This window comes from Pleurodeles waltl, chromosome 4_1 (genome assembly GCF_031143425.1).
Source record: "Pleurodeles waltl isolate 20211129_DDA chromosome 4_1, aPleWal1.hap1.20221129, whole genome shotgun sequence".
NCBI classification, from domain to species: Eukaryota; Metazoa; Chordata; class Amphibia; order Caudata; family Salamandridae; genus Pleurodeles; species Pleurodeles waltl.
Window position 1 is genome coordinate 8,814,523 of NC_090442.1, and position 24,441 is coordinate 8,838,963.

Sequence of the window (24,441 nt, forward strand, 5' to 3'; positions counted from 1 at the left end):
TGGTGGCGCAATCGATGACACCGCAGTTACTGGCACCACTGTGCCTGGGGATTTGGTGGCTGAGATGCTGGGCTGGGACCTGGAAAGCCTGGCCCTAGGGGAAGGACAAGGGGGGGAGGTGAAGGGAAGAGGTCAAAGTTTGCCAGGTACTTTATTTTTATGACAATATGCCAAAAGTATCTCAGTGAGTACCCTCAGTATGAGGATGCCAAATATACACAAAATATATGTACACAATACCAAAAATATGCAGTAATACCAAAAGGAAGTAATGCAAGCAATGTAAAGTTACAGTAGATTGCAATAGGAGCACATAGGTATAGGGGCAACACAAACCATATACTCCAAAAGTGGAATGCGAACCACGAATGGACCCCAAACCTATGTGAGCTTGTAGAGGGTCCCTAAGACTGTAAGAAAACAGTGAGGGTTAGAAAAATAGCCCACGCCAAGACCCTGAAAAGTAGGTGTAAAGTGCACCTATAATCACCAGAGAGCACAGAAGTCGTGATAGGGGGTTTCTGCAAGGAAGACCAACACCAGCAAAGCAACAACAGTGGATTTCCGGACCTGAGTACCTGTGAAACAAGAGGACCAAGTCCAAGAGTCGCAACAATGTCGAGAGTGGGCAGATGCCCAGGAAATGCCAGCTGAGGGTGCAAAGAAGCTGCCACCGGAAGGAAGAAGCTTTGGTTTCTGCAAGAACGAAGAGGACTAGGAACTTCCCCTTTGGAGGATGGATGTCCCACGTCGTGAAGAAGCTTGCAGAGGTGTTCCCACGCAGAAAGACCGCAAACAAGCCTTGCTAGCTGCAAGGGTTGCGGTTAGGGTTATTGGATGCTGCTGTGGCCCAGGAGGGACCAGGATGTCGCCACTTGGATGAGGAGACAGAGGGGGCGCCCAGCAGATCAGGGAGCCCTCACAGAAGCAGACAGCACCTGCACAAGTACCGGATCAGGCACTTAGAAGAGGAGTGAACCGGGGTCCACCCGAAGTCAGAAAAGGGAGTCCCACGACACCGGAGGACAACTCAGAAGGTTGTGCACTGCAGGTTAGAGTGTCGGGGACCCAGGCTTGGCTGTGCATGAAGGAAATCCTGGAAGAGTGCACAGGAGCCGGAGCAGCTGCAAATCACGCGGTAACCAGCAATGCAGTCTAGCGTGGGGAGGCAAGGACTTACCTCCACCAAACTTGGACTGAAGAGTCACTGGACTGTGGGAGTCACTTGTAGAGAGTTGCTGAGTTCCAGGGACCACGCTCGTCATGCTGAGAGGGGACCCAGAGGACCGGTGATGCAGTCTTTTGTTGCCTGCGGTTGCAGGGGGAAGATTCCGTCGACCCACAGGAGATTTCTTCAGAGCTCCTGGTGCAAGAAGGAGGCAGGCTACCCCCAGAGCATGCACCACCAGGAAACAGGCGAGAAAGCCAGCAGGATGAAGCGATACAAGGTTGCAGTAGTCGTCTTTGCTACTTTGCAGGCGTCCTGAGCAGTCAGCGGTCTATCCTTTGGCAGAAGGTGAAAAGAGAGATGCATAGGAACTCTGATGAGCACTTGCATTCGTTATCTGAAGAATTCCCCAAAGCAGAGACCCTAAATAGCCAGAAAAGGAGGTTTGGCTACCTAGGAAGGAGGATAGGCTAGTAACACAGGTAAGAGCCTATCAGAAGAAGTCTCTGACATCACCTGCAGGCCCTGGCCACTCAGAGCAGTCCAGTGTGCCAGCACACCTCTGAATCCAAGATGGCAGAGGTCTGGGGCATGCTGGAGGAGCTCTGGGCACCTCCCCTGGGAGGTGCAGGTCAGGGGAGTGGTCACTCCCCTTTCCTTTGTCCAGTTTCGCGCCAGAGCAGGGCTGGAGGATCCCTGAACTGGTGTAGATGGGCTTATGCAGAGATGGGCACCATCTGTGCCCATCAAAGCATTTCCAGAGGCTGGGGGAGGCAACTCCTCCCCAGCCCTGACACCTTTTTCCAAAGGGAGAGGGTGTAACACCCTCTCTCTGAGGAAGTCCTTTGTTCTGCCTTCCTGGGCCAAGCCTGGCTGGACCCCAGGAGGGCAGAAACCTGTCTGAGGGGTTGGCAGCAGCAGCAGCTGCAGTGAAACCCCGGGAAAGGCAGTTTGGCAGTACCCGGGTCTGTGCTAGAGACTCGGGGGATCATGGAATTGTCTCCCCAATGCCAGAATGGCATTGGGGTGACAATTCCATGATCTTAGACATGTTACATGGCCATGTTCGGAGTTACCATCGTGACGCTATACATAGGGAGTGACCTATGTATAGTGCACGCGTGTAATGGTGTCCCCGCACTCACAAAGTCCGGGGAATTTGCCCTGAACGATGTGGGGGCACCTTGGCTAGTGCCAGGGTGCCCACATACTAAGTAACTTAGCACCCAACCTTCACCAGGTGAGGGTTAGACATATAGGTGACTTATAAGTTACTTAAGTGCAGTGGTAAATGGCTGTGAAATAACGTGGACGTTATTTCACTCAGGCTGCAGTGGCAGGCCTGTGTAAGAATTGTCTGAGCTCCCTATGGGTGGCAATTGAAATGCTGCAGCCCATAGGGATCTCCTGGAACCCCAATACCCTGGGTACCTCAGTGCCATATACTAGGGAATTATAAGGGTGTTCCAGTATGCCAATGTGAATTGGTGAAATTGGTCACTAGCCTGTTAGTGACAATTTAGAAAGCAGAGAGAGCATAACCACTGAGGTTCTGGTTAGCAGAGCCTCAGTGAGACAGTTAGTCATCACACAGGGAACACATACAGGGCGCACTTATGAGCAGTGGGGCCCTGGCTGGCAGGGTCCCAGTGACACATACACTAAAACAACATATATACAGTGAAATATGGGGGTAACATGCCAGGCAAGATGGTACTTTCCTACATGTACTTTGGGAGCAGGGCTCACAGACACACTGGGAGAGGACACTGGGGATGTGTGCATGGTAGTGGGGGTGGTGATTGCACGTGAGCGGTGTGTGGTGATGGGCGTGCTGGTGATGGAGGTAGTGGCTGAGGATGTAGTGCATGCAGGTGTGAGAGGAGACGAGACTGGGAGGGAGGAGGAGGACGTGGAGGAGGGGGACACAGTGGAGGCAGTGGATGTTGCTGTTTCTGCATGGGTATGGTGCTTGTGTGAGTGCTTGTGGGATGTGTGGTGCTTGTCCACTCTTGTGTGTTGATGAGTGTGCATGCTGGTCTGATGGTGTGCTTGGGATAGGCTGAGGTAGAGGGGATTGGGTCGGGTGGAGGAAGTTGGAGGGGGAAGGCTGGACACAGGGACAATGGCTGCCATCAGTGCTGAGGCCAGAGCCTGAAATGCTCTCTGTTGGGCCGCCTGCCCAGAGTGAATGCCTTCCAGGTATGCATTTGTTTGTTGCAAATGCCTCTCAACACCCAGGATGGCATTCAAAATGGTAGATTGCCCAACAGTGAGGGATCTCAGGAGGTGAATAGCCTCCTCACTGAGGGCAGCAGGGCTGACTGGGGCAGGGCCTGAGGTGCCTGTGGCGAAGGAGATGCCCACCCTCCTGGGTGAGCGGGCACGGGACACACACTGAGGGGCTGCTGGGAGGGCGGTGCTGTTGGGGGGGGGTGGCTGTACCTGTTGATGCAGTGGGCACAGAGGTGCCCGCCACCTCCAGGGAGCAGCCATCAGATGAGGAGTCGCTGTCACTGGTGTATGCTCCTGTCCCCATCATGGAGCTCCCTTCGCCCTCTGTCCCACTGGTGGCTTCAGACTCTGTTGCTTCACCCTCCAGGGCCAAGTGGGTTGCAGCTCCCTCCTGCTCCGGTGCCACTGCTCCTCCGTCAGATGATGCTATTGCACACAAGAACAGGGAGACAAAACAAAAAGGGGGGGGAAGACAGAAGAAAAACATGTTCAGTGCATGCAACACCACTACCGTTGGCGGACACACCACACAGGGAGCAGCACTCTGCACTACGCCATGCACTAACAGTTCCTAGCAAATTCACATGCCCATGGGGTACGAGGCCTAAGCCCAATTACTGCACACCTGCCAGGTGTAGATGGCTATTACCACTAGTGGGGTTGGGGTGCCACAGAGCCTGCCTAACATGGGACCTTGCCTACCAAGTTCGCCCTGGCCTAGGGGACCCCACTGCCCACCTCCCCCACCCAGACACCTCGTAATGCGCGCAGAGTCAGCTGAATGAGAGTGTACTCACCCCCTTGTGGCTGCTGTGATGTCCTCAAGTGCCCATCCAACTCCGGATAGGCCACCGCCAGGATCCGGAACATCAGGGGGGTCATGGTGCGACGGGCACCCCTTCCACGTTGGGAGGCCATCCCCAGCTGGGCCTTCGCCTTCTGCTTGCTCCAGCGGATCAGGTCCTCCCATCTTTTACGGCAGTGGGTGCTCCGTCTGTGGTGGACCCACAGGGTCCGGACGTCCTTGGCGATGGCACGCCAAATACCCTTCTTCTGGTGGGCGCTGACCTAGAGGAAAGGTACAGGAGGAAAGGAAATTACTCACCCGTCCGGACCATCACACTCATTGCCCATCAGTTCCCACCCATTCCCTAACACACATACACTCACCATCCTCACATGCAGGCCTCATCCACACCACTCAAAACAGGCATTGCCCACGCAGCATGCTCACAGTGTACTCACCTGTTTGTCTGGAGGACCGTACAGTTGCGTGTACTGGGGGAGGACCCCATCCACTAGTTTCTCCAACTCCTCCAAAGTGAAGGCAGGGGCCCTTTCCCCAGACACTTGATCCATTGTCGCTTCCAGACACAGGTCACAGCAGCACTTGCAGTGTAGGTCCTCTCCTGTTGAAGGTCAGGTATCAAGTGAGGGAACAGATAGAAATTGGCGGTCACGTCCGCGGCGGTGCGTACAGTCACCTCCGGCGTACATCGTCATTTGCTCCTGGGACCCATAGGGCCCAATGATAACCAATGCTGAATTGCGCTGCTGTCTTCGACCGCCTACCGCGATGGTGTACAACACCAGCGCAGTTACCTCATTTACGCCTTGTCCCACCTTACAGGTCAGGCAGCCGCCATCTCAGGGGGCCACATGGGATGGATAAACACTGTGTCACACCTATCTAGGCCAGGAATACAGATAGATCCCGGCACATGGCGAATTAGCAACGTTTCAGTAAATAACACATTGTGATACCTCAATGTTGGATGACCCTCTGCTCGCTGTTCTCCTCCATAGGGCACATCTGCTGGGGCAGGTGATGAGATGGCGGCATGCACCGGTGTACAGACCCCTGGTGGACCTGTCAACAATGAAAGAGAGACACATCATAATCACATACAGACTTGATCGTACAACAATCCTGGAACTGTGTGCCCAGTTGTAGCCAGACCTGATTTCAGCTATCTGCCATCCCACAGGAATCCCCCCTCTAGTACAGGTTCTGTCTGTACTCCATTTCCTGGCTAGTGGGTCTTTTCAATCAACAGTGGCCATGGCATCAGGGATGTCCCACCCAATGTTCTCTAGCGTGTTGTACAGAGTGTTATCTGCCCTGTTGAAACACATGCGCAGCTACATTGTTTTCCCTCAGGTGGAGGATTTGTCTACACTGAAAGGTGACTTGTATGCCCTGGGACATATCCCCAACATCATTGGTGCCATTGATGGGACACATGTGGCATTTGTCCCCCCTGCAGGAATGAACAGGTATACAGAAACCGGAAAAGCTACCATTCGATGAATGTGCAGATGGTGTGTTTGGCAAACCAGTACATCTCCCATGTGAATGCTAAGTATCCTGGCTCAGTGCATAGCGCTTACATTTTGAGGAATAGCAGTATCCCTTATGTGATGGGGCAACTCCTGAGGCACCGTGTGTGGCTAATAGGTGAGGCCAAGGTTCCAACACATTTGACATAGGTGTCTGGGTATGGGGTTGTCCCTAAGGGTTAGTGTGTGTCTAACAGTTGTCCCTCGACATTTGCAGGTGAATCTGGTTACCCTAAGCTGTCATGGCTACTGACCCTTGTGAGGAATCCCAGGACAAGGGCAGAGGAACGCTACAATGAGGCACATGGGTGAACTAGGAGGATTATAGAACGCACCTTAGGCCTCCTGAAGGCCAGATTCCGGTGCCTCCATCTGACAGGTGGCTCCCTATACTACTCGCCGAAGAAGGTGTGCCAGATAATCGTGGCCTGCTGAATGCTTTGCAACGCCAGGTGCCTTTTCTGCAGGAGGATGGGCCAGATGGTGGTCTTGTGGCAGCTGTGGAGCCTGTGGACAGTGAAGAAGAGGAGGCAGAAGAAGAAGATGTCGACAACCGAAACAACATCATCATGCAATACTTCCAGTGAGACACAGGTAAGAAGATGTAACTGCTTCCCACGTCTCATACTATTGTTGGAGATAGCATAAGTCTGTAATTTTCACTCAGTGTATGGACCCTGACTTGTTACTTTGGCTTTCCATTTCACAGATCTGTGTCCCACTTTGTGCCCTCGGCCTACAGCGGTGTTACATTGGTATGTGATCAAGTACATTGACATTGCTATATTCCAGAGATTTTGCAGTTACACATTTGTGAAAGCACAGACTGACTCCAGATTGTTTAGTGATTCAAGTGTGTTTATTTCTGTGCAAATAAGTGGAGGGGGTTGTAAAATGGGTTGGGGTGATGGTGGAGGAATGTCCATGGCAGAGTCCAGTTTATTTGTTTCATAGGTGCATTGTCCAATGGGGCATAGGAAGTGGAGCAATGGAAGTTTAAGGTGGAGAGGGTGACAAAGTGGGACAAAAGGGTGACAATCAGGAGAGTGTTATTTCCTGGCGGGGTCTTGGCAATGTTCTCTGTCTTGTACCTGGATCTCAGGGACCGTTTGCAGGGTGGTTCTCCATCTGCAGGGGGTGGGGTGCTGGTGTCCTGTTGTTCCTGTCCACTATCGCCGGCGGAGGTGGAGGGCTGTTCATCGTCCAGGCTAGTGTCAGGGGCCCGTTGGTGTGCCACTGTGTCCCTCCAGGTGTTGAGAAGGTCTACCAGCACCCCTGCAATGGTGACCAGGGTGGTGTTGATGGACTTCAAGTCCTCCCTGATCCCCAGGTAGTGTTCCTCCTGCAGCCGCTGGGTCTCCTGAAACTTGGCCCGTATCGTGCTCATGGTCTCCTGGGAATGGTGGTAAGCTCCCAAGATGATGGAGAGTGCCTCATGGAGTGTCGGTTCCCTGGGCCTGTCCTCTCCCTGTTGCACAGCAGTCCTCCCAGCTTCCCTGTTGTCCTGTGCCTCTGTCCCCTGAACCGTGTGCCCACTGCCACTGCCCCCAGGTCCCTGATCGTCCTGTGTTAGTGGGTTTGCCTGGGGTCCCTGTAGTGGTGGACACACTGCTGATTGATGTGTCCTGGAGACAGAGGGATGGGCCCGCTGGGTGGGTACTGTGGTGGTGTTTCCTGAGGGGGGAGGTTCAGTGGTAGTTTGGGACTGTGTCAGGGGAACTGACTGTCCCGAGGTCCCTGATGGGACGGGCTGGTCATCTTGATCCAGGCGTGCAGAGCTGCTGTTGTCACTGTGGGCCTCTTCTCTGGAGGGACTGGATATGTCTGGCACCTCCTATCCAGTGACGTTGAGTAGGGGTCCCGTTGGGGTGTAAATGCATAGTTATTGTATCTGTGTGTGCCATATTGTGCAAAGGGTGAGTTACCCTCTACTCCTGTGCTTGCATTATTGGCTTGGCCCTTGTGTGATTGGTGATTTTGGGGCATGAGTGAGTCTCTCTACTGGACATGCTTTGGTGATGGGTGTCCATGCATTAGTGTCACATGCAGGGCTTGGTCTTGGGATGTGTGGGTTGTGTTAGTGGGATATCTGTGGGTTGTTGGGGGGATGGTGTGAGGGTGAGGGTGGGAGTATGTGATGGCATGTAGGTGGGGTGGGGAGGATAAAGTAGTAAAGATTTGCCTTACCAGAGTCCAGTCCTCCTGCTACTCCTGCGAGGCCCTCAGGATGCATGATTGCCAAGACTTGCTCCTCCGATGTTGTTAGTTGTGGAGGAGAAGGTGGGGGTCCACCGCCAGTCCTCTGTACAGCAATCTGGTGTCTGGATACCATGGAACGTACCTTCCCCCGTAGGTCTTTCCACCTCTTCCTGATGTCATCCTGTGTTGTTGGATGATGTCCCACTGTGTTAACCCTGTCTACAATTCTGCGCCATAGCTCCATCTTCCTTGCAATGGATGTCTGCTGCACCTGTGATCCGAATAGCTGTGGCTCTACCCGGACGATTTCCTCCACCATGACCCTGAGCTCCTCCTCAGAGAACCTGGGGTGTCTTTGAGGTGCCATGATGTGCTGTGGGTGATGTGTGAGGTGGTGTCTGTTGTGATGTGTGACGGGATGTGTTGGTGTGTGTTGTTTGAGGTGCATGGATGTTGTATGAGTGATGGTGTTGTGTGTCTGTGGATGCTGGTGTTGTGTTAGGTAGTCTCTCTCTCTGGCCTTCTTTCAAAAAGGTTGGTTGTAAGGGTTTGTGGGTGATGTGGGTGTGTGCTTTAAATTGGATTGGGTGTGTGGTGTGTGTATGTGTATCAGGTGTATGTATTTTGAATTGTCCAATGTGGTTGTGTTTTGTTAGTGTGCGTGTATTTTGAGCGCGGCGGTGTGTACCGCCAATAGTTTACCGCGGTTGAAAGATCGCTGCGTTGATTCGTGGGTCGTGATACTGTGGGCGTATTCTTGTTGGCGGTGTAGGTTTTGGTATCGCCAGTTTATCACTGACCTTTGGTGTGGCGGACTTGTGTGGGTGTCTGTATTGTGGCGGATTCTGAGCTGTGGGTTGTAATACCTGAAGCGGAATTCCACGGCCGCAACGGTATGTTGGCGGTCTTCTGCACGGCGGAAAGCAGGATTTACTGCCAGGGTTGTAATGAGAGCCATAGTGACTGAATAGAGCAGCCATTTTTATACATGCGCTGGACACTGGTCAACATGTGTTTCCCAGCTACATGATGGCCACTCTAAACCCTGGGTTGTTTGGTATCAAACAACGCAGAACGATAAATCCAAACTGGTACCAGTATTGGATTTATCCTGAAATGTATCCAGGGGTCACCTTAGAGGTGCCCCCTACAAAAGCTAACTACCCTGGCATGGTTGCTGACTGGTTCTATCCTGCCTGCCACCACCAGACACCCAATCTACAGATCTTGGGGGAGAGCCCTGTCTCTCTTGTTTGTAGAACAATGCCCTTTCTGGGTGGAGGTACTAACACCTCCTCCCTCAGGAATGTTCACTGCCCTGGCAGCGAGTTTCAAAGGGCTTACCGCCTTTGAAACAACCCCCAGGTCTGCTACTAGCAGCAGATGGTCAGCCCCTTTGCAAACCCCCACTTTTGAAGGGAGCAAAGGCAGGAAACCAGACAAAGAGTAGGGGAGTGGCCCCACCTGGCATGCACCACCCCTAAGGTGTTGCCTGTGAGGTGAACACTCCATTTCATTTTCCTCCATCTTAGATGAAGGAAAATAGCCAATTAGGGATAGGGAAGTGACCCTTCCCACAGGACGTAGTCACTATAATGGGTGTGGCCACCCAAAAGTAAGTGTCCCATTGGACACTACCAAGTTCTCACTAAAATGCTCGCTACATTCAGTATTTAGTGGGCATCCCTAGACCAGCTAATGAGATTCAAAGGACACAGAGAAGACCAGCACAAAGAAGATCCAAGGCACGAGAACTGTAGATCTTCTGCACAACGAAAAGGAGCCAAATACTTCCTGCTGCACCCAGGACCGGAAAATCGATGCTGACGAGGTGCTGGACAACTGGACTGACCTCAAGAAACCCAGAGTACCTCCAGACTTCGCCAACCGCCCGAGAACTCCCTCCAGAGTGGAGGTACCACTCTGCAACAAAGAAGAAACCAGCAACCAAGTGAGGGTCACTTCACTGACTGGCCGCTAACTCCCAAACCAGACGTTGCATCCAGACTCGACGACACACCAACAACTACAAGGACAAACCCTGCAACTGTGCCAAGTTTGGTGGCACTGCATCCTCCAGTGGCCGAACCATACCAATACACTGTGTACTGGACAGATGACATTGGATACCAGAAAATCAGCTCACTCAGTGCTAAAAAAGAACCAGGAGGAAGCCCCAGTTGAGGGACTTCAGGAAAACCCTGGACTTTCCGCCAGAGTGCCCCCGTTGTCCTGCAAGGGACCCTTGAAGTGACTTACCTCCAGATCCAAAGGTCATCTTTGCACACAGGTCCTGGCGCACCAATTCGCTCTGCACCCGCCCGCCTTGTTAAGGGTCTCTCACCCCTTGTGACCTCAACACTCCAAGGGGACCCCAAGAAACCACCTCTAAACTTACCTGCACAGACCTTTTCCACATGGTCCCCCGCAGTGGCCCTGCATGAGATCCAGATACTTTTCACTGTTGCTCCTGCCGGAACCAGGAGCCGTCCGAACTTCTCCAGCTGGCACAGCGTGTCCACCAATGACCTCGACCAACCTGCAAAAGAAGAACTTGCTAAAGCAACTGTGTGATTTCATATGTATTTTTAAATTTGACTTTCAATTGATTCCTATGGTGCGTAATTACGCACAAAAAGACTATTTTTATTAAACTTCAAAAATCCATATATCAAAAAGCACTTAACTAATTTTGGAAATCTTGGTCTTAAAAATTGTATACAAATCTGAAGTATTTTTATAAATTGGTCTCGAGTTATTCCTTTGAATGTGTGAGTTGCAGGATTGATACTGTGAGTACAAAAAAATGCTCTGCAGTTCTCCTAGATTGGCCTAACTGCTCAACCAAGCTACCATAAAAATTAGAGCATTAAGTGATCTAGTTTTTACCTTTGTAAACCAACGTGTGGTTGTCTTGACCCTCGGCACAGTGTGCCTAGCTTTGCACACTACATAGAGGGCCAGCCTCCTACACCCTTACTTTGAGTCAACATGTTATGTCTCTGTGTCTCTGGCCAGGTAAAAAGCTTCTCTTACTTTGAGTCAACATGTTATGTCTCTGTGTCTCTCTCCAGGTTAAGAGTGTTTCCTGCTCTGTTCCAACATGTTGTAGTGCATGACATCATGTCAGATGTGCATAGTGCCCCTGTGGCATGGCCTGGCCTTCATGTGTATTTGGGTTCAGCCATGTTAGTGAGCGTCACTGTGGGAGAGTAGATGCCTAACGTGAGGGCGGTGGTTGTAGACACAGGGGTAATATAGAAGTGGGTAGAATTGGTAAATGTACCCTTCTTACTTCTACCGAGTGCGGCTCGTTGAACATATCTGCCTTGTACCGGTGGTGTAGCAGGGATGCCAAGAGCTCTAAACCAGATACAACTAGAGTGCAGTGGGCCCCTCACAGCCCTGGGCCCCAGTGCCACTACACCTGCTGCACGCTTGGTGGGTACGCCCCTGCCTCACACCCCTTACAGCCTTGGGCCCCAGTGCCACTACACCTGCTGCACGCTTGGTAGGTACGCCCCTACCTGACACCCCTCCCACCTCACACTCTCACATGTAAGTATGTTCCTAACATGTCATGGTATATTGTACTAGGCTGTTTGAGCTGACAGCCCTGTAACCCAGTGCCACTACACCTGCTGCACGCTTGGTAGGTACGCCCCTGCCTCACATCCCTTACAACCCTGGGCCCCAGTGCCACTACACCTGCTGCACTCTTGGTAGGTACGCCCCTGCCTCACACCCCTCCCACCTCACACTCTCACATGTAAGTATGTTCCTAACATGTCATGTTATACTGTACTAGGCTGTTTGAGCTCACACCCCTCACAGTCCTGTACCCCAGTGCCACTACACCTGCTGCACGCTTGGTGGGTACGCCCCTGCCTCACACCCCTCCCACCTCACACTCTCACATGTAAGTATGTTCCTAACACGTCATGTTATATTGTACTAGACTGTTTGAGCTCACACCCCTTACAACCCTGGGCCCCAGTGCCACTACACCTGCTGCACTCTTGGTAGGTACACCCCTGCCTCACACCCCTCCCACCTCACACTCTCACATGTAAGTATGTTCCTAACATGTCATGTTATACTGTACTAGGCTGTTTGAGCTCACACCCCTCACAGTCCTGTACCCCAGTGCCACTACACCTGCTGCATGCTTGGTGGGTATGCCCCTGCCTCACACCCCTCCCACTCTCACATGTAAGTATGTTCCTAACATGTCATGTTGTATTGTACTAGGCTGTTTGAGCTCACACCCCTCACAGCCCTGGGCCCCGGTGCCACTACACCTGCTGCACTCTTGGTAGGTACGCCCCTGCCTCACACCCCTCCCACCTCACACTCTCACATGTAAGTATGTTCCTAACATGTCATGTTATACTGTACTAGGCTGTTTGAGCTCACACCCCTTACAGCCCTGTACCCCAGTGCCACTACACCTGCTGCACGCTTGGTAACTACGCCCCTGCCTCACACCCCTTCCACCTCCCACTCTCACATGTAAGTATGTTCCTAACATGTCATGTTGTATTGTACTAGGCTGTTTGAGCTCACACCCCTCACAGTCCTCCGTGACCTGGTCTGTGATACCTCCACACTGCCGATGCTCTTGTGTTACTGTGCACAGCACTTCTGTCTACAGCTGTGCAAAGAAACACAAAGAGGGTTGAGTGTCAGAGAATCATTGACAAAAATAATGTCTGACTTTAATATTGTGTCTTAAATGTCATTTACAAAACAGCTGTCTCTTTGGCGGTTGATTTTCTATTAACTCCAAAGGGACGATGATGGACATTTATGACACAATGGCCCAGACTTAAGAAAAGTGGCGCTTCATTACATGATTCATTACATGGTTTATTCATTACATGATTCGTTCATTACATGATTCATTCATTATATAATTCGTTCATTACATGATTCATTCATTACATGATTCACTCATTACATGATTCGTTCATTACATGATTCATTCATTACATGATTCATTATTACATGATTCATTCATTACATGATTTCTTCATTACATGAAACGCCACTTTTCTTACACCCCATTGCTCCCCCCCTAACGCCACCATGTGTGCTCCGTATAAATGATACAGCGCCCTATGGCTCACGTTAGGATCAATAGTGTCATAATTTCTGACGCTATTGTGATACTTTGCAGGATTAGTGCCAAAAATGTTGCCCCCAATCCTGTAAAGTACATAGTGGCCCATTATAAACAATGGTGTGCCTCAATTTAACGCCTGCACTGAGCAACTGTTAAAAATTATGAGAAAAATGGCACAATGGAATCTCATAGGTTCCACTGCACTATTTATATGGTCCCCCTAACGGGGAACGCCCCCCTTGTATACATTATGCCTGGCGCAGGCATAATGTGGTGCAAGGGTTTACAAAGTGGTGCAATGTGTGCCTTGCACCACTTTGTCAATCAATCAATCAATTAAGGAATTTGTAAAGCGCACTACTCACCTGTGAGGGTCTCAAGGCGCTTTGTAAATTTGGTGTGGTGTTTTTGCCAACCTAATGCGACATTAGCGGGGGAAAAATTACGCTAATGTGGCCCTAGGTGGCACTAGGCCCTTCTTAAATGTGGCCCAATATTTTTCTCAGACAATATATCAGATTGATCTGAACTCTTTTCCCCTTCTCTCTTTCTCTATTACTGTTTCTCTTCCTCTTCCTCCCTTCCTCTATCTCTCTGAACCTGCCTCTCCATCCTCCCTCTATCTCTCTGTACCTGTCTCCCCCTCCTCCCTCTCTCTATCTCTCTGTATCTCTCTCCCTCCTCCCTCCCTCTCTCTCTGTACCTGTCACCCCCTCCTCCCTCTCTATCTCTCTGTACCTGTCTCTCCCTCCTCCTTCTCTATCTCTCTGTACCTGTCTCTCCCTCTCTCTCTCTGTACCTGTCTCTCCCTCTGTCTCTCTGTACCTGTCTCTCCCTCCCTCTATCTGTACCTGTCTCTCCCTCCCTCTCTCTCTCTGTACCTGTCTCTCCCTCCTCCCTCTATCTCTCTGTACCTGTCTCTCCCTCCTCCCTCTCTCTGTACCCGTCTCTCCCTCCTCCCTCCATCTCTCTCTACCTGTCTCTCCCTCCTCCCTCTATCTCTCTGTACCTGTCTCTCCCTCCTCCCTCGCTCTATCTCTCTGTACCTGTCTCCCCCTCCCCCTTTCTATCTCTCTGTATCTGTCTCTCCCTCCTCCCTCCATCTCTTTGTACCTGTCTCTCCCTCCTCCCTCCCTCTATCTCTCTGTACCTGTCTCTTCCTCCTCCCTCTCTATCTCTCTGTACCTGTCTCTCCCTCCTCCCTCTCTCTCTATCTCTCTGTACCCATCTCTCCCTCCTCCCTCCCTCTATCTCTCTGTACCTGTCTCTTCCTCCTCCCTCTCTATCTCTCTGTACCTGTCTCTCCCTCCTCCCTCTCTCTCTATCTCTCTGTACCCATCTCTCCCTCCTCCCTCAATCTCTGTATACCTGTCTCTCCTCCTCCCTCCATCCCTCTGTACCTGTCTCTCCCTCCTCCCTCTCTATCTCTCTGTACCTGTCTCTCCATCCTCTGCACCTGTCTCTCCCTCCTCCCTCCATCTCTCTGTACCTGTCTCTCTCTCCTCCCTCCATCTCTCTGTACCTGTCTCCCCCTCCCTCTATCTCTCTGTACCTGTCTCTCCTCTCTCTATCTCCCTGTACCTATCTCTCCCTCCTCCCTCCATCTCTCTGTACCTGTCTCTCCCTCCTCCCTCCATCTCTCTGTACATGTCTCTCCCTCCCTCTATCTCTCTGTACCTGTCTCTCCCTCATCTGTACCAGTTTCCCAGTGCAACCTTCATGGCAGACAAGGAAGTCTCCCTGGACAGAGCTGCCCCTGGGTGAGAAATGGAACAGAAGATTCCTCTTCATGGAGAGATTTACAGCCTCATCTGAGAGAGACTCTGTGTCTGCACAAAGGTGGGAATATCTTACTTTTTAACTTACTACACACACATTTGATTTATGAATAAAGCAAATATTGTTTCCGAAATTTACATAACTTACACAGAACAATATTTGATTTGAATGTGCTTTTTTCAGGTTTAGAGCCTTTCATATATTTTTGAAAACATCTTTCCTCCTGGACAGACTACAACAAGAATTCTGATAACAGTTAAGTTTAAAAGCACCTACGCCTTTTGTGAATACACACAACAGGGATGGATGGATGCTTGAATTAATGTCAGCCACTGGTAATCACTCGGGCCGCATCGCAATCCATTGTAATCCTGCACACGAGGCCACCTCAGTTTGGACCAGCCATATGCAAATCAGTCTTGGCCCTGCTCCAATAGGAACAGTCCAGCCCGCCCAGTTCCTCCCTGAACCAGAACACAAGCAACCCAGGACCGGTTTCACCCTAGTTATGGGCTCATCAGCCGGGTACAGCTTGGTTCCTGTCACCTTTTGTGAAAACAGCCACTTATGAGTTCAAGAAGACCATGAAAGATGGAGGAAGGGTCAGGGGAGGGACTGAGAGAGGCAGTGGAGAGAGTGGGTGGGTTTACCTGGTGCTTTGACTCCATTTGGCCAGTTAGATTCAGCAAATCATACATGTTTGGTGTTTGGGTTTGGAGAAGAAGAAAGGAATAGTCAGAAAGACAGAGAGAGAGGGAGGGAGAGAGAGATATGGAGGAACACTGCCCTCAGCACCGATACACATGTTTGTACATGTGTGTATACACACACACACTTACACAAAGACATGCATACAGCCATGCAAACACAGGGATACACAGACACACAAGCACAACCAGGCATACTCCAAAGACATCCAATGAGAGGCTACGAATGAGGCCCTGGTGGGTATATATATATATAACACCCAATGAGAGGCCTCGTATGAGGCCCGGGTGGGTATAGAAATAACACCCAATGAGAGCCCGTGTATGAGGCCCGGGTGGGTATATAAATAACACCCAATGAGAGGCCATGTATGAGGCCTGGGTGGGTATATATATATATATATATACATATATATATATATATATATATATATATAACACCCAATGAGAGGCCACGTATGAGTCCGGGGTGGGTATATATATATAACACCAAAAGAGATACCACGTATAAGGCCTGGGTGGGTATATAAATAACACCCAATGAGAGGCCACGTATGAGGGCCGGGTGGATATATAAATAACACCCAATGAGAGGCCACGTATGAGGCCCGGTTGGGTATATAAATAACACCCAATGAGAGGCCACGTATGAAGCTCGGATGGGTATATAAATAACACCCAATGAGAGGCAACGTATGAGGCCCGGGTGGGTATAGAAATAACACCCAATGAGAGCCCGTGTATGAGGCCCGGGTGGGTATATATATAACACCCAATGAGAGGCCACGTATGAGTCCTGGGTGGGTATATAAATAACACCCAATGAGAGGCAATGTATGAGGCCCGGGTGGGTATATATATAACACCCAATGAGAGGCAACGTATGAGTCCTGGGTGGGTATATAAATAACACCCAATGAGAGGCCATGTATGAGGCCCGGGTGGGTATATACATAACACCCAATGAGGCCACGTATGAGTCCTGGGTGGGTATATATATAACACCAAAAGAGAGACCACGTATGAGGCCTGGGTGGGTATATAAATAACATCCAATGAGAGGCCACGTATGAGGGCCGGGTGGATATATAAATAACACCCAATGAGCGGCCACGTATGAGGCCCGGTTGGGTATATAAATAACACCCAATGAGAGGCCACGTATGAATCCCGGGTGGGTATATAAATAACACCCAATGAGAGGCCACGTATGACGCCCAGGTGGGTATAGAAATAACAACCAATGAGAGGCAACGTATGAGGTCTGGGTGGGTATAGAAATAACACCCAATGAAAGCCCGTGTATGAGGCCCCGGTGGGTATATATATATATAACACCCAATGAGAGGCCACGTATGAGTCCTGGGTGGGTGTATATATATGACACCAAAAAGGGGACCACGTATGAGGCCTGGGTGGGTATATAAATAACACCCAATGAGAGGCCACGTATGAGGGCCGGGTGGATATATAAATAACACCCAATGAGAGGCCACGAATGAGGCCCGGGTGGGTATATAAATAACACCCAATGAGAGGCCACGTATGAAGCCCGGGTGGGTATATAAATAACACCCAATGAGAGGCAACGTATGAGGCCTGGGTGGGTATATATATATAACACCAAAAGAGAGGCCACGTATGAGATCTGGGTGGATATATAAATAACACCTAATGAGAGGCCACGTATGAGGCCCGGGTGGGTATATAAATAACACCCAATGAGAGGCCACGTATGAGGCCCGGGTGGGTCTATAAATAACACCCAATGAGAGGCACTGTATGAGGCCCGGGTGGGTATATAAATAGCACCCAATGAGAGGCCACGTATGAGGCCCAGGTGGGTATATAAATAACACCCAATGAGAGGCCACATATGAGGCCTGGGTGGGTATATAAATAACACCCAATGAGAGCCAACGTATAAGGCCTGGGTGGGTAAATAGCACCCAATGAGAGGCAACGTATGAGGCATGGGTGGGTTTATAAATAACACCCAATGAGAGGCTTCATATGAGGCCTGGGTGGGTATATAAATAGCACCCAATGAGACACCACGTATGAGGCCTAGGTGGGTATATAAATAACACCCAATGAGAGGCCACATATGAGGCCCGGGTGGGTATAAATAACACCCAATGAGAGGCCACATATCAGGCCCGGGTGGGTATATATATAACACCCAATGAGAGGCCACGTATGAGACCTGGGTGGGTATATAAATGACACCCAATGAGAGGCCACGTATGAGGCCTAGATGGGTATATAAATAGTACCCATTGAGAGGCAACGTATGAGGCCCAGGTGGGTATATAAATAACACCCAATGAGAGGCCACGTATGAGGCCCGGGTGGGTATATATATAACACCCAATGAGAGGCCATGTATGAGGCCTGGGTGGGTATATAAATGTGCAGCAGTCTTACCTGCTGCTCCTGTCCCTCCCTCACGGCTGCACTCCCTCTTAATCACTCATCCCTACTGAGGCCCCGGGCACAGTCCTGTTTCTGTGCTTCTGACACATGGGCTTCCCTTTAGCCCAAGAGGCAAAGAGATTTGGGTTGCGGCTCTTTGTATTCTCAAGGGAGGCCTATCTCTACACCAGTAACACATTTATCAAAAGCTCATGCGGCACAGCTGGTCACCTCGCTGCACTGCCGGGCGTGATAGTGAAAGGGTAGGAATGTACTGTATTCAACAATCTATGGGGCATTCCTGTCTTTCCCTGCGCTGACGCACAATCTGCTGCCTGGCGCCAACATAGGTACCCTTGCTCCATGGTGCAAGTGTGCCTGCGTTGTTTTTGTGCAGGAAAGATTGTTTCAATCTCCAGAGGCATTTTCCTCTTTCTATGCGTGCTGCAAAATGCATCACACATAGAAAGAGGAAAAATAAGGAGAAATAAAGATATCTCTCCTCGTTACTCCCCCTGGGGATGCACATCATTTTGACACATTCCCAGGTCTACCAGTAATGGTAAATCTAGAAATGCGCCAACGCTCCACCCATGGAACGCCTTCCTGGAGCAGAGTAACGTAACGCAACAATTTACGGTGCGTTGCATTACTCTAGATTTATCAAGCCACTCAGGTGGCCTTGTGTGCCTTGATAAATCTAACTAAAGAGTTGCATTGCTCTTGTGCCCCGTTGCGTGGTGCACGGGTGCCTGGACAGGAGGGGGATGTGTGTTAAACTTTTAATTCAATGCCTACATGTATTTTAATTACTTTTTAAAATTGAATTGTGTGTGTCAGTGTTTGTGTGTGTGTGTGAGAGATTATGTGTGTTTGTGTGTGTGTATGCATGTCTGTGCGTGAGATGAGATTGCAGGACACATAATGGTTGCTTTTTGGCCTATTGTACTGTACTGAAGTCTGAAACACTATCCAGATCCAGAGTTTTAAACTCTTTCACATCTTCCTCCATATTTCATACAAAGGTTTTATCAGGAAATAGTCAGTTCTGGACAAGGTTTAGTTTAGGGCAGAGCAGTGGGTGCATTCAAGGGCTAATGGATTTAAATGTCTCCATACACATGTATATCCAGTGATGTGACACCAGGTACTCTGTGGTGCAGACTGGGCATGAGGTTACCACAACAACTATTTATGATGGATGACAGTGTTTATAGCGCCACGATAATTGGCGAAAAGCACTAGACATCACACAGTATACTATGACAGTGGTCCAAGATGGAGGACAGTGTAAACGCAGGCTATGTTAGCGTGAGCCCAGTTCCTAATGCATTTAAATTGAGGAGAAGGTAAACAGCGCTCACAGTGCTGCACTTGGGAGCTGGTGACAGTGATCCAAGATGGAGGACAGTGTAAACGCAGGCTATGTTAGCGTGAGCCAGTTCCTAATGCATTTAAATTGAGGAGAAGGTAAACAGCGCTCACGGTGCTGCACTTGGGAGTTGGTGACAGAGATTCATCTAAGGTAGAAAAGGTTTCACTTGTCAGGCCTTACCACCTCCAGCTGGGTTCCTGCTCGATGTGCAGGGACCCGGCTCTTGGGACTTGTAGGAAGTTGGCTCTGTATATACTATTTCAAAGTATGAAATAGTGTGCACAGAGTCCAAGGGTTCCCCTTAGAGGTAAGATAGTGGCAAAATTAGATAATTCTAATGCTCTATTTTGTGGTAGTGTGGTCGAGCAGTAGGCTTATCAGAGGGTAGTGTTAAGCATTTGTTGTACACACACAGGCAATAAATGAGGAACACAAACTCAAAGACTTAAACCAGGCCAATAGGTTTTTAGATAGAGAAATATATGTTCTTAGTTTATTTTAAGAACCACAGGATCAAGATTTGAAGTAAACACATAAAATGCAAGGTACTCCACACAGGTAAGTTAGGAACTTTGAATAAAAGCAATATCATATACAGTCTTCGTTAAAATGGCAATAAGCTATTTTAAAAGTGGATACAGTGCAAAAATCAACAGTTCCTGGGGGAGGTAAGTAAAGGTTAGATTGTGAGGTAAGTAAAACACTTACAAGTCTTAGTTCTGGGGCATAAGCAGCCTACCGCAGGGGTTTCAAGGCAACCCCAAAGTTACCACACCATCAGCTCAGGTGCAGAGGTCAAACAGGTGCCCAAAACACAAAGGCACCTATGGAGAACAGGGGTGCTCCGGTTCCAGTCTGCCAGCAGGTAGGTACCCACGTCCTCGGGAGGCAGACCGGGGTGGTTTTGTAGAGCACTGGGGGGACATAAGTAGGCACACAAAACACACCCTCAGCGGCACAGGGGCGGCCGGATGCAGTGTGCAAAGCAGGCGTCGGGTTTCAGATAGGAATCAATGGAGGGACTCGGGGGTCACTCTAGCGGTGCAAGCAGGCACAGGGGGGGCTTCTCAGGACAGCCTCAACCTGGGCTAGGCAGAGGGTTGCCTGGGGGCACTCCTGCGCTGAGGTTTGGTTCCTTCAGGTCCTGGGGGCTGCGGGTGCACTGCTGGTTCCAGGCGTTGGGTCCCTTGTTACAGGCAGTTGCGGTCAGGGGGAGCCTCTGGATTCTCTATGCAGGGGTCGCTGTGGGGGCTCAGGGGGCTCGTCTCTGGCTACTCACGGGCTCGCAGTCGCCGGGGAGTCCTCCCTGTGGTGTTTTTTTTCTCTGGATCTTGAGCCGGGGGCGTCAGGTGCAGAGTGTGAAGTCTCACGCTTCCGGCGGGAAACGTGAAGTCTTTGAAAGTTCATTCTTTGTTGCAAAGAAGTTGCTGGTTTTGAGCAGAGCCGCTGTTCACAGGAGTTTCTTGGTCCTTTAGTCCAGGGCAGTCGTTTGAGGCTTCAGAGGTCGCTGGTCCCCGTCGGATGCGTCGCTGGTTGCAGGTTTTCGAAGTAGGAGACAGGCCGGTAGGGCTGGGGCCAAAGCTGTTGTTGTCATCCATCTTCTCTGCAGCCTTGTAGGCCAGCAGTCCTTCTTGTTTCTTCAGGTTGCAGGAATCTGATTTCCTGGGATTTGGGGTGCGCCTAAATACTACATTTAGGGGTGTGTTTAGGTCTGGGAGGGCAGTAGCCAATGGCTACTGTCCTTGAGGGTGGTTACACCCTCTTTGTGCCTCCTCCCTTTGGGGAGGGGGGCACATCCCTAATCCTATTGGGGGAATCCTCCAAGACTAAGATGGAGGATTTCTAAAAGCAGGGGTCACCTCAGCTCAGGACACCTTAGGGGCTGTCCTGACTAGTGGGGGACTCCTCCTTGTTTTTCTCATTATCTCCTCCAGCCTTGCCGCCAAAAGTGGGGGCAGTGGCCGGAGGGGAGGGCATCTCCACTAGCTGGGATGCCCTGGGGCGCTGTAACAAAAGGGGTGAGCCTTAAAGGCTCACCGCCAGGTGTAACAGTTCCTGCAGGGGGAGGTGTGAAGCACCTCCACCCAGTACAGGCTTTGTTCCTGGCCACAGAGTGACAAAGGCACTCTCCCCATGTGGCCAGCAACATGTCTGGTGTGCGGCAGGCTGGCAGAAACTGGTCAGCCTACACTAGAAGTCGGATTGGTATTCAGGGGGCATCTCTAAGATGCCCCCTGGGTGTATGTTACAATAAATTGCTGTAGGAGGCTGGCCTGGCTTGTAGTGTGTACCAGAGGTACTTACACCTTGTGCCAGGTCCAGTTATCCCTTATTAGTGTAGAAGAGGTGTTTCTAGCAGTTTAGGCTGATAGAAGGTAGCTATGGCAAAGCAGCTTAGGCTGAACTAGGAGACATGTAAAGCTCCTACTATACCACTGGTGTCATATGCACAATATCATAAGAAAACACAATACACAGAGTTACTAAAAATAAAGGTACTTTATTTTTATGACAATATGCCAAAAGTATCTCAGTGAGTACCCTCAGTATGAGGATAAGTTATATACACAAGATATATGTACACAAACCATAATTAGGTAAGTAATAGCAAGAAAAGTAATGCAAACAGTGTAGAATTACAATAGATTGCAATAGGAACACATAGGTATAGGGGCAACACAACCCTTATACTCCAAAAGTGGAATGCAAACCATGAATGGACCCCAGACCTATGTGAGCTTGTAGAGGGTCGCTGAGACTGTAAGAAAACAGTGAAGGTTAGAAAAATAGCCCACCCCAAGACCCTGAAAAGTAGGTTTAAAGTGCACCTACTACCCCCAGAGAGCGCAGAAGTTGTGCAAGGGGGATTATGCAGGAAGAACAAACACCAGCAATGTAACAACAGTGGATTTCTGGATCTGAGTACCTGTAAGACAAGGGGACCAAGTCCAATAGTCGCGACAGTGTCGAAATGCCAGCTGAGGGTGCAAGGAAGCTGCCACCGGGTGGAAGAAGCTTGGAGTTCTGCAAGAAAGAAGAGGACTAGGGACTTCTTCTTTGGAAGACGGATGTCCCAAGTCGCGATGAAGCTTGCAGAGGTGTTCCCATGCAGAAAGACCACAAACAAGCCTTGCTAGCTGCAAGGGTTGCGGTAGAGGTTTTTGGGTGCTGATGTGGCCCAGGAGGGACCAGGATGTCGCCACTTGGAGGAGGAGACAGAGGGGGGGCCCAGCAACTCAGGGAGCCCTCACATAAGCATGCAGCACCCGCAGAAGTACCTGAAGAGGCACTTGGAATGAAAGTGAACCGGAGTCCACGCAAAGTCACAAAAGGGAGTCCCATGACGCCGGAGGACAACTCAGAAGGTTGTGCACTGCAGGAAGGAGTGTCGGCCCCAGGCTTGGCTGTGCACGAAGGAAATCCTGGAAGAATGCACAGGAGCCGGAGCAGCTGCAAATCATGCGGTACCCAGGAATGCAGTCTAGCGTGGGGAGGTAAGGACTTACCTCCACCAAACTTGGACTGAAGAGTCACTGGACTGTGGGAGTCACTTGGACAGAGTTGCTGAGTTCCAGGGACCACGCTCGTCGTGCTGAGAGGGGACCCAGAGGACCAGTGTTGCAGTCTTTTGGTGCCTGCATTAGCAGGGGGAAGATTCTGTCGACCCACAGGAGATTTCTTCGGAGCTTCTGGTGCAGGGTGAAGGCAGGCTACCCCCAGAGCATGCACCACCTGGAAACAGTCGAGAAAGCCTGCAGGATGAGGCGCTACAATGTTGCTAGTAGTCGTCGTGCTACTTTGTTGCGGTTTTGCAGGCGTCCTGAGAAGTCATCGGTCGATCCTTTGGTAGAAGGTGAAGAGGGAGATGCAGAGGAACTCTGATGAGCTCTTGCATTCGTAATCTGAAGAATTCCCCAAAGCAGAGACCCTAAATAGCCAGAAAAGGAGGTTTGGTTACCAGGTTAGGAATATTGGCTACCAAGAGAGATAAGAGCCTATTAGAAGGAGCCTCTGACGTCACCTGATGGCACTGGCCACTCAGAGCAGTCCAGTGTGCCCCCAACACCTCTGTTTCCATGATGGCAGAGGTCTGGGACACACTGGAGGAGCTCTGGGCACCTCCCCTGGGAGGTGCAGGTCAGGTGAGTGGTCCCTCTCATTTCCTTTGTCCAGTTTCGCGCCAGAGCAGGGCTGGGGGATCCCTGAACCGGTGCAGACTGGCTTATGCAGAGATGGGCACCATCTGTGCCCATCAAAGCATTTCCAGAGGCTGGGGAGGCTACTCCTCCCCAGCCTTTCTCACCTTTTCCAAAGGGAGAGGCTGTAACACCCTCTCTCAGAGGAAATCCTTTGTTCTGCCTTCCTGGACCAGGGCTGCCCGGACCCCAGGAGGGCAGAAACCTGTCTGAGGGGTTGGCAGCAGCAGCAGCTGCAGTGGAGACCCCGGAAAGGCAGTTTGGCAGTACCCGGGAACTGTGCTGGAGACCCATGGGGATTATGGAATTGTCCCCCCAATACCAGAATGGTATTGGGGGTGACAATTCCATGATCTTAGACATGTTACATGGCCATGTTCGGAGTTACCATTGTGACTCTATACATAAGTAGTGACCTATGTATAGTGCACACGTGTAATGGTGTCCCTGCACTCACAAAGTCCGGGGAATTAGCCCTGAACAGGGCAGAGCTCCCTATGGGTGGCAAAATAAATGCTGCAGCCCATAGGGATCTCCTGGAACCCCAATACCCTGGGTACCTCAGTACCATATACAAGGGAATTATATGGGTGTACCAGTATGCCAATGTGAATTGGTAAATTTAGTCACTAGCCTGTTAGTGACGAATCTTGAAAACAGAGAGAGCATAACCACTGAGGTTCTGGTTAGCAGAGCCTCAATGAGACAGTTAGGCATCACACAGGGAACACATACAGGGCACATACTTATGAGCACTAGGGCCCTGCCTGGCAGGGTCCCAGTGACACATGGACTAAAACAACATACATACAGTGAAATATGGGGGTAACATGCCAGGCAAGATGGTACTTTCCTACACAACCCACCCCCCTCCAAACGAAGGACAATAAGACTAGCCATGA

The 24,441-nt window shown here is 50.5% G+C and overlaps 1 protein-coding gene across 1 annotated transcript in view; it reads left to right on the top strand.

The window, feature by feature from the left end:
• LOC138288399 (E3 ubiquitin-protein ligase TRIM39-like) overlaps positions 1-24,441 on the top strand; it is a 74,513-nt gene that overhangs the window by 33,917 nt on the left and 16,155 nt on the right. The window contains exon 4 of the mRNA XM_069229960.1: positions 14,769-14,906. Within this exon, the coding sequence (XP_069086061.1) occupies positions 14,769-14,906 (138 nt within the window). The remainder of the gene's footprint in view (positions 1-14,768; positions 14,907-24,441) is intronic.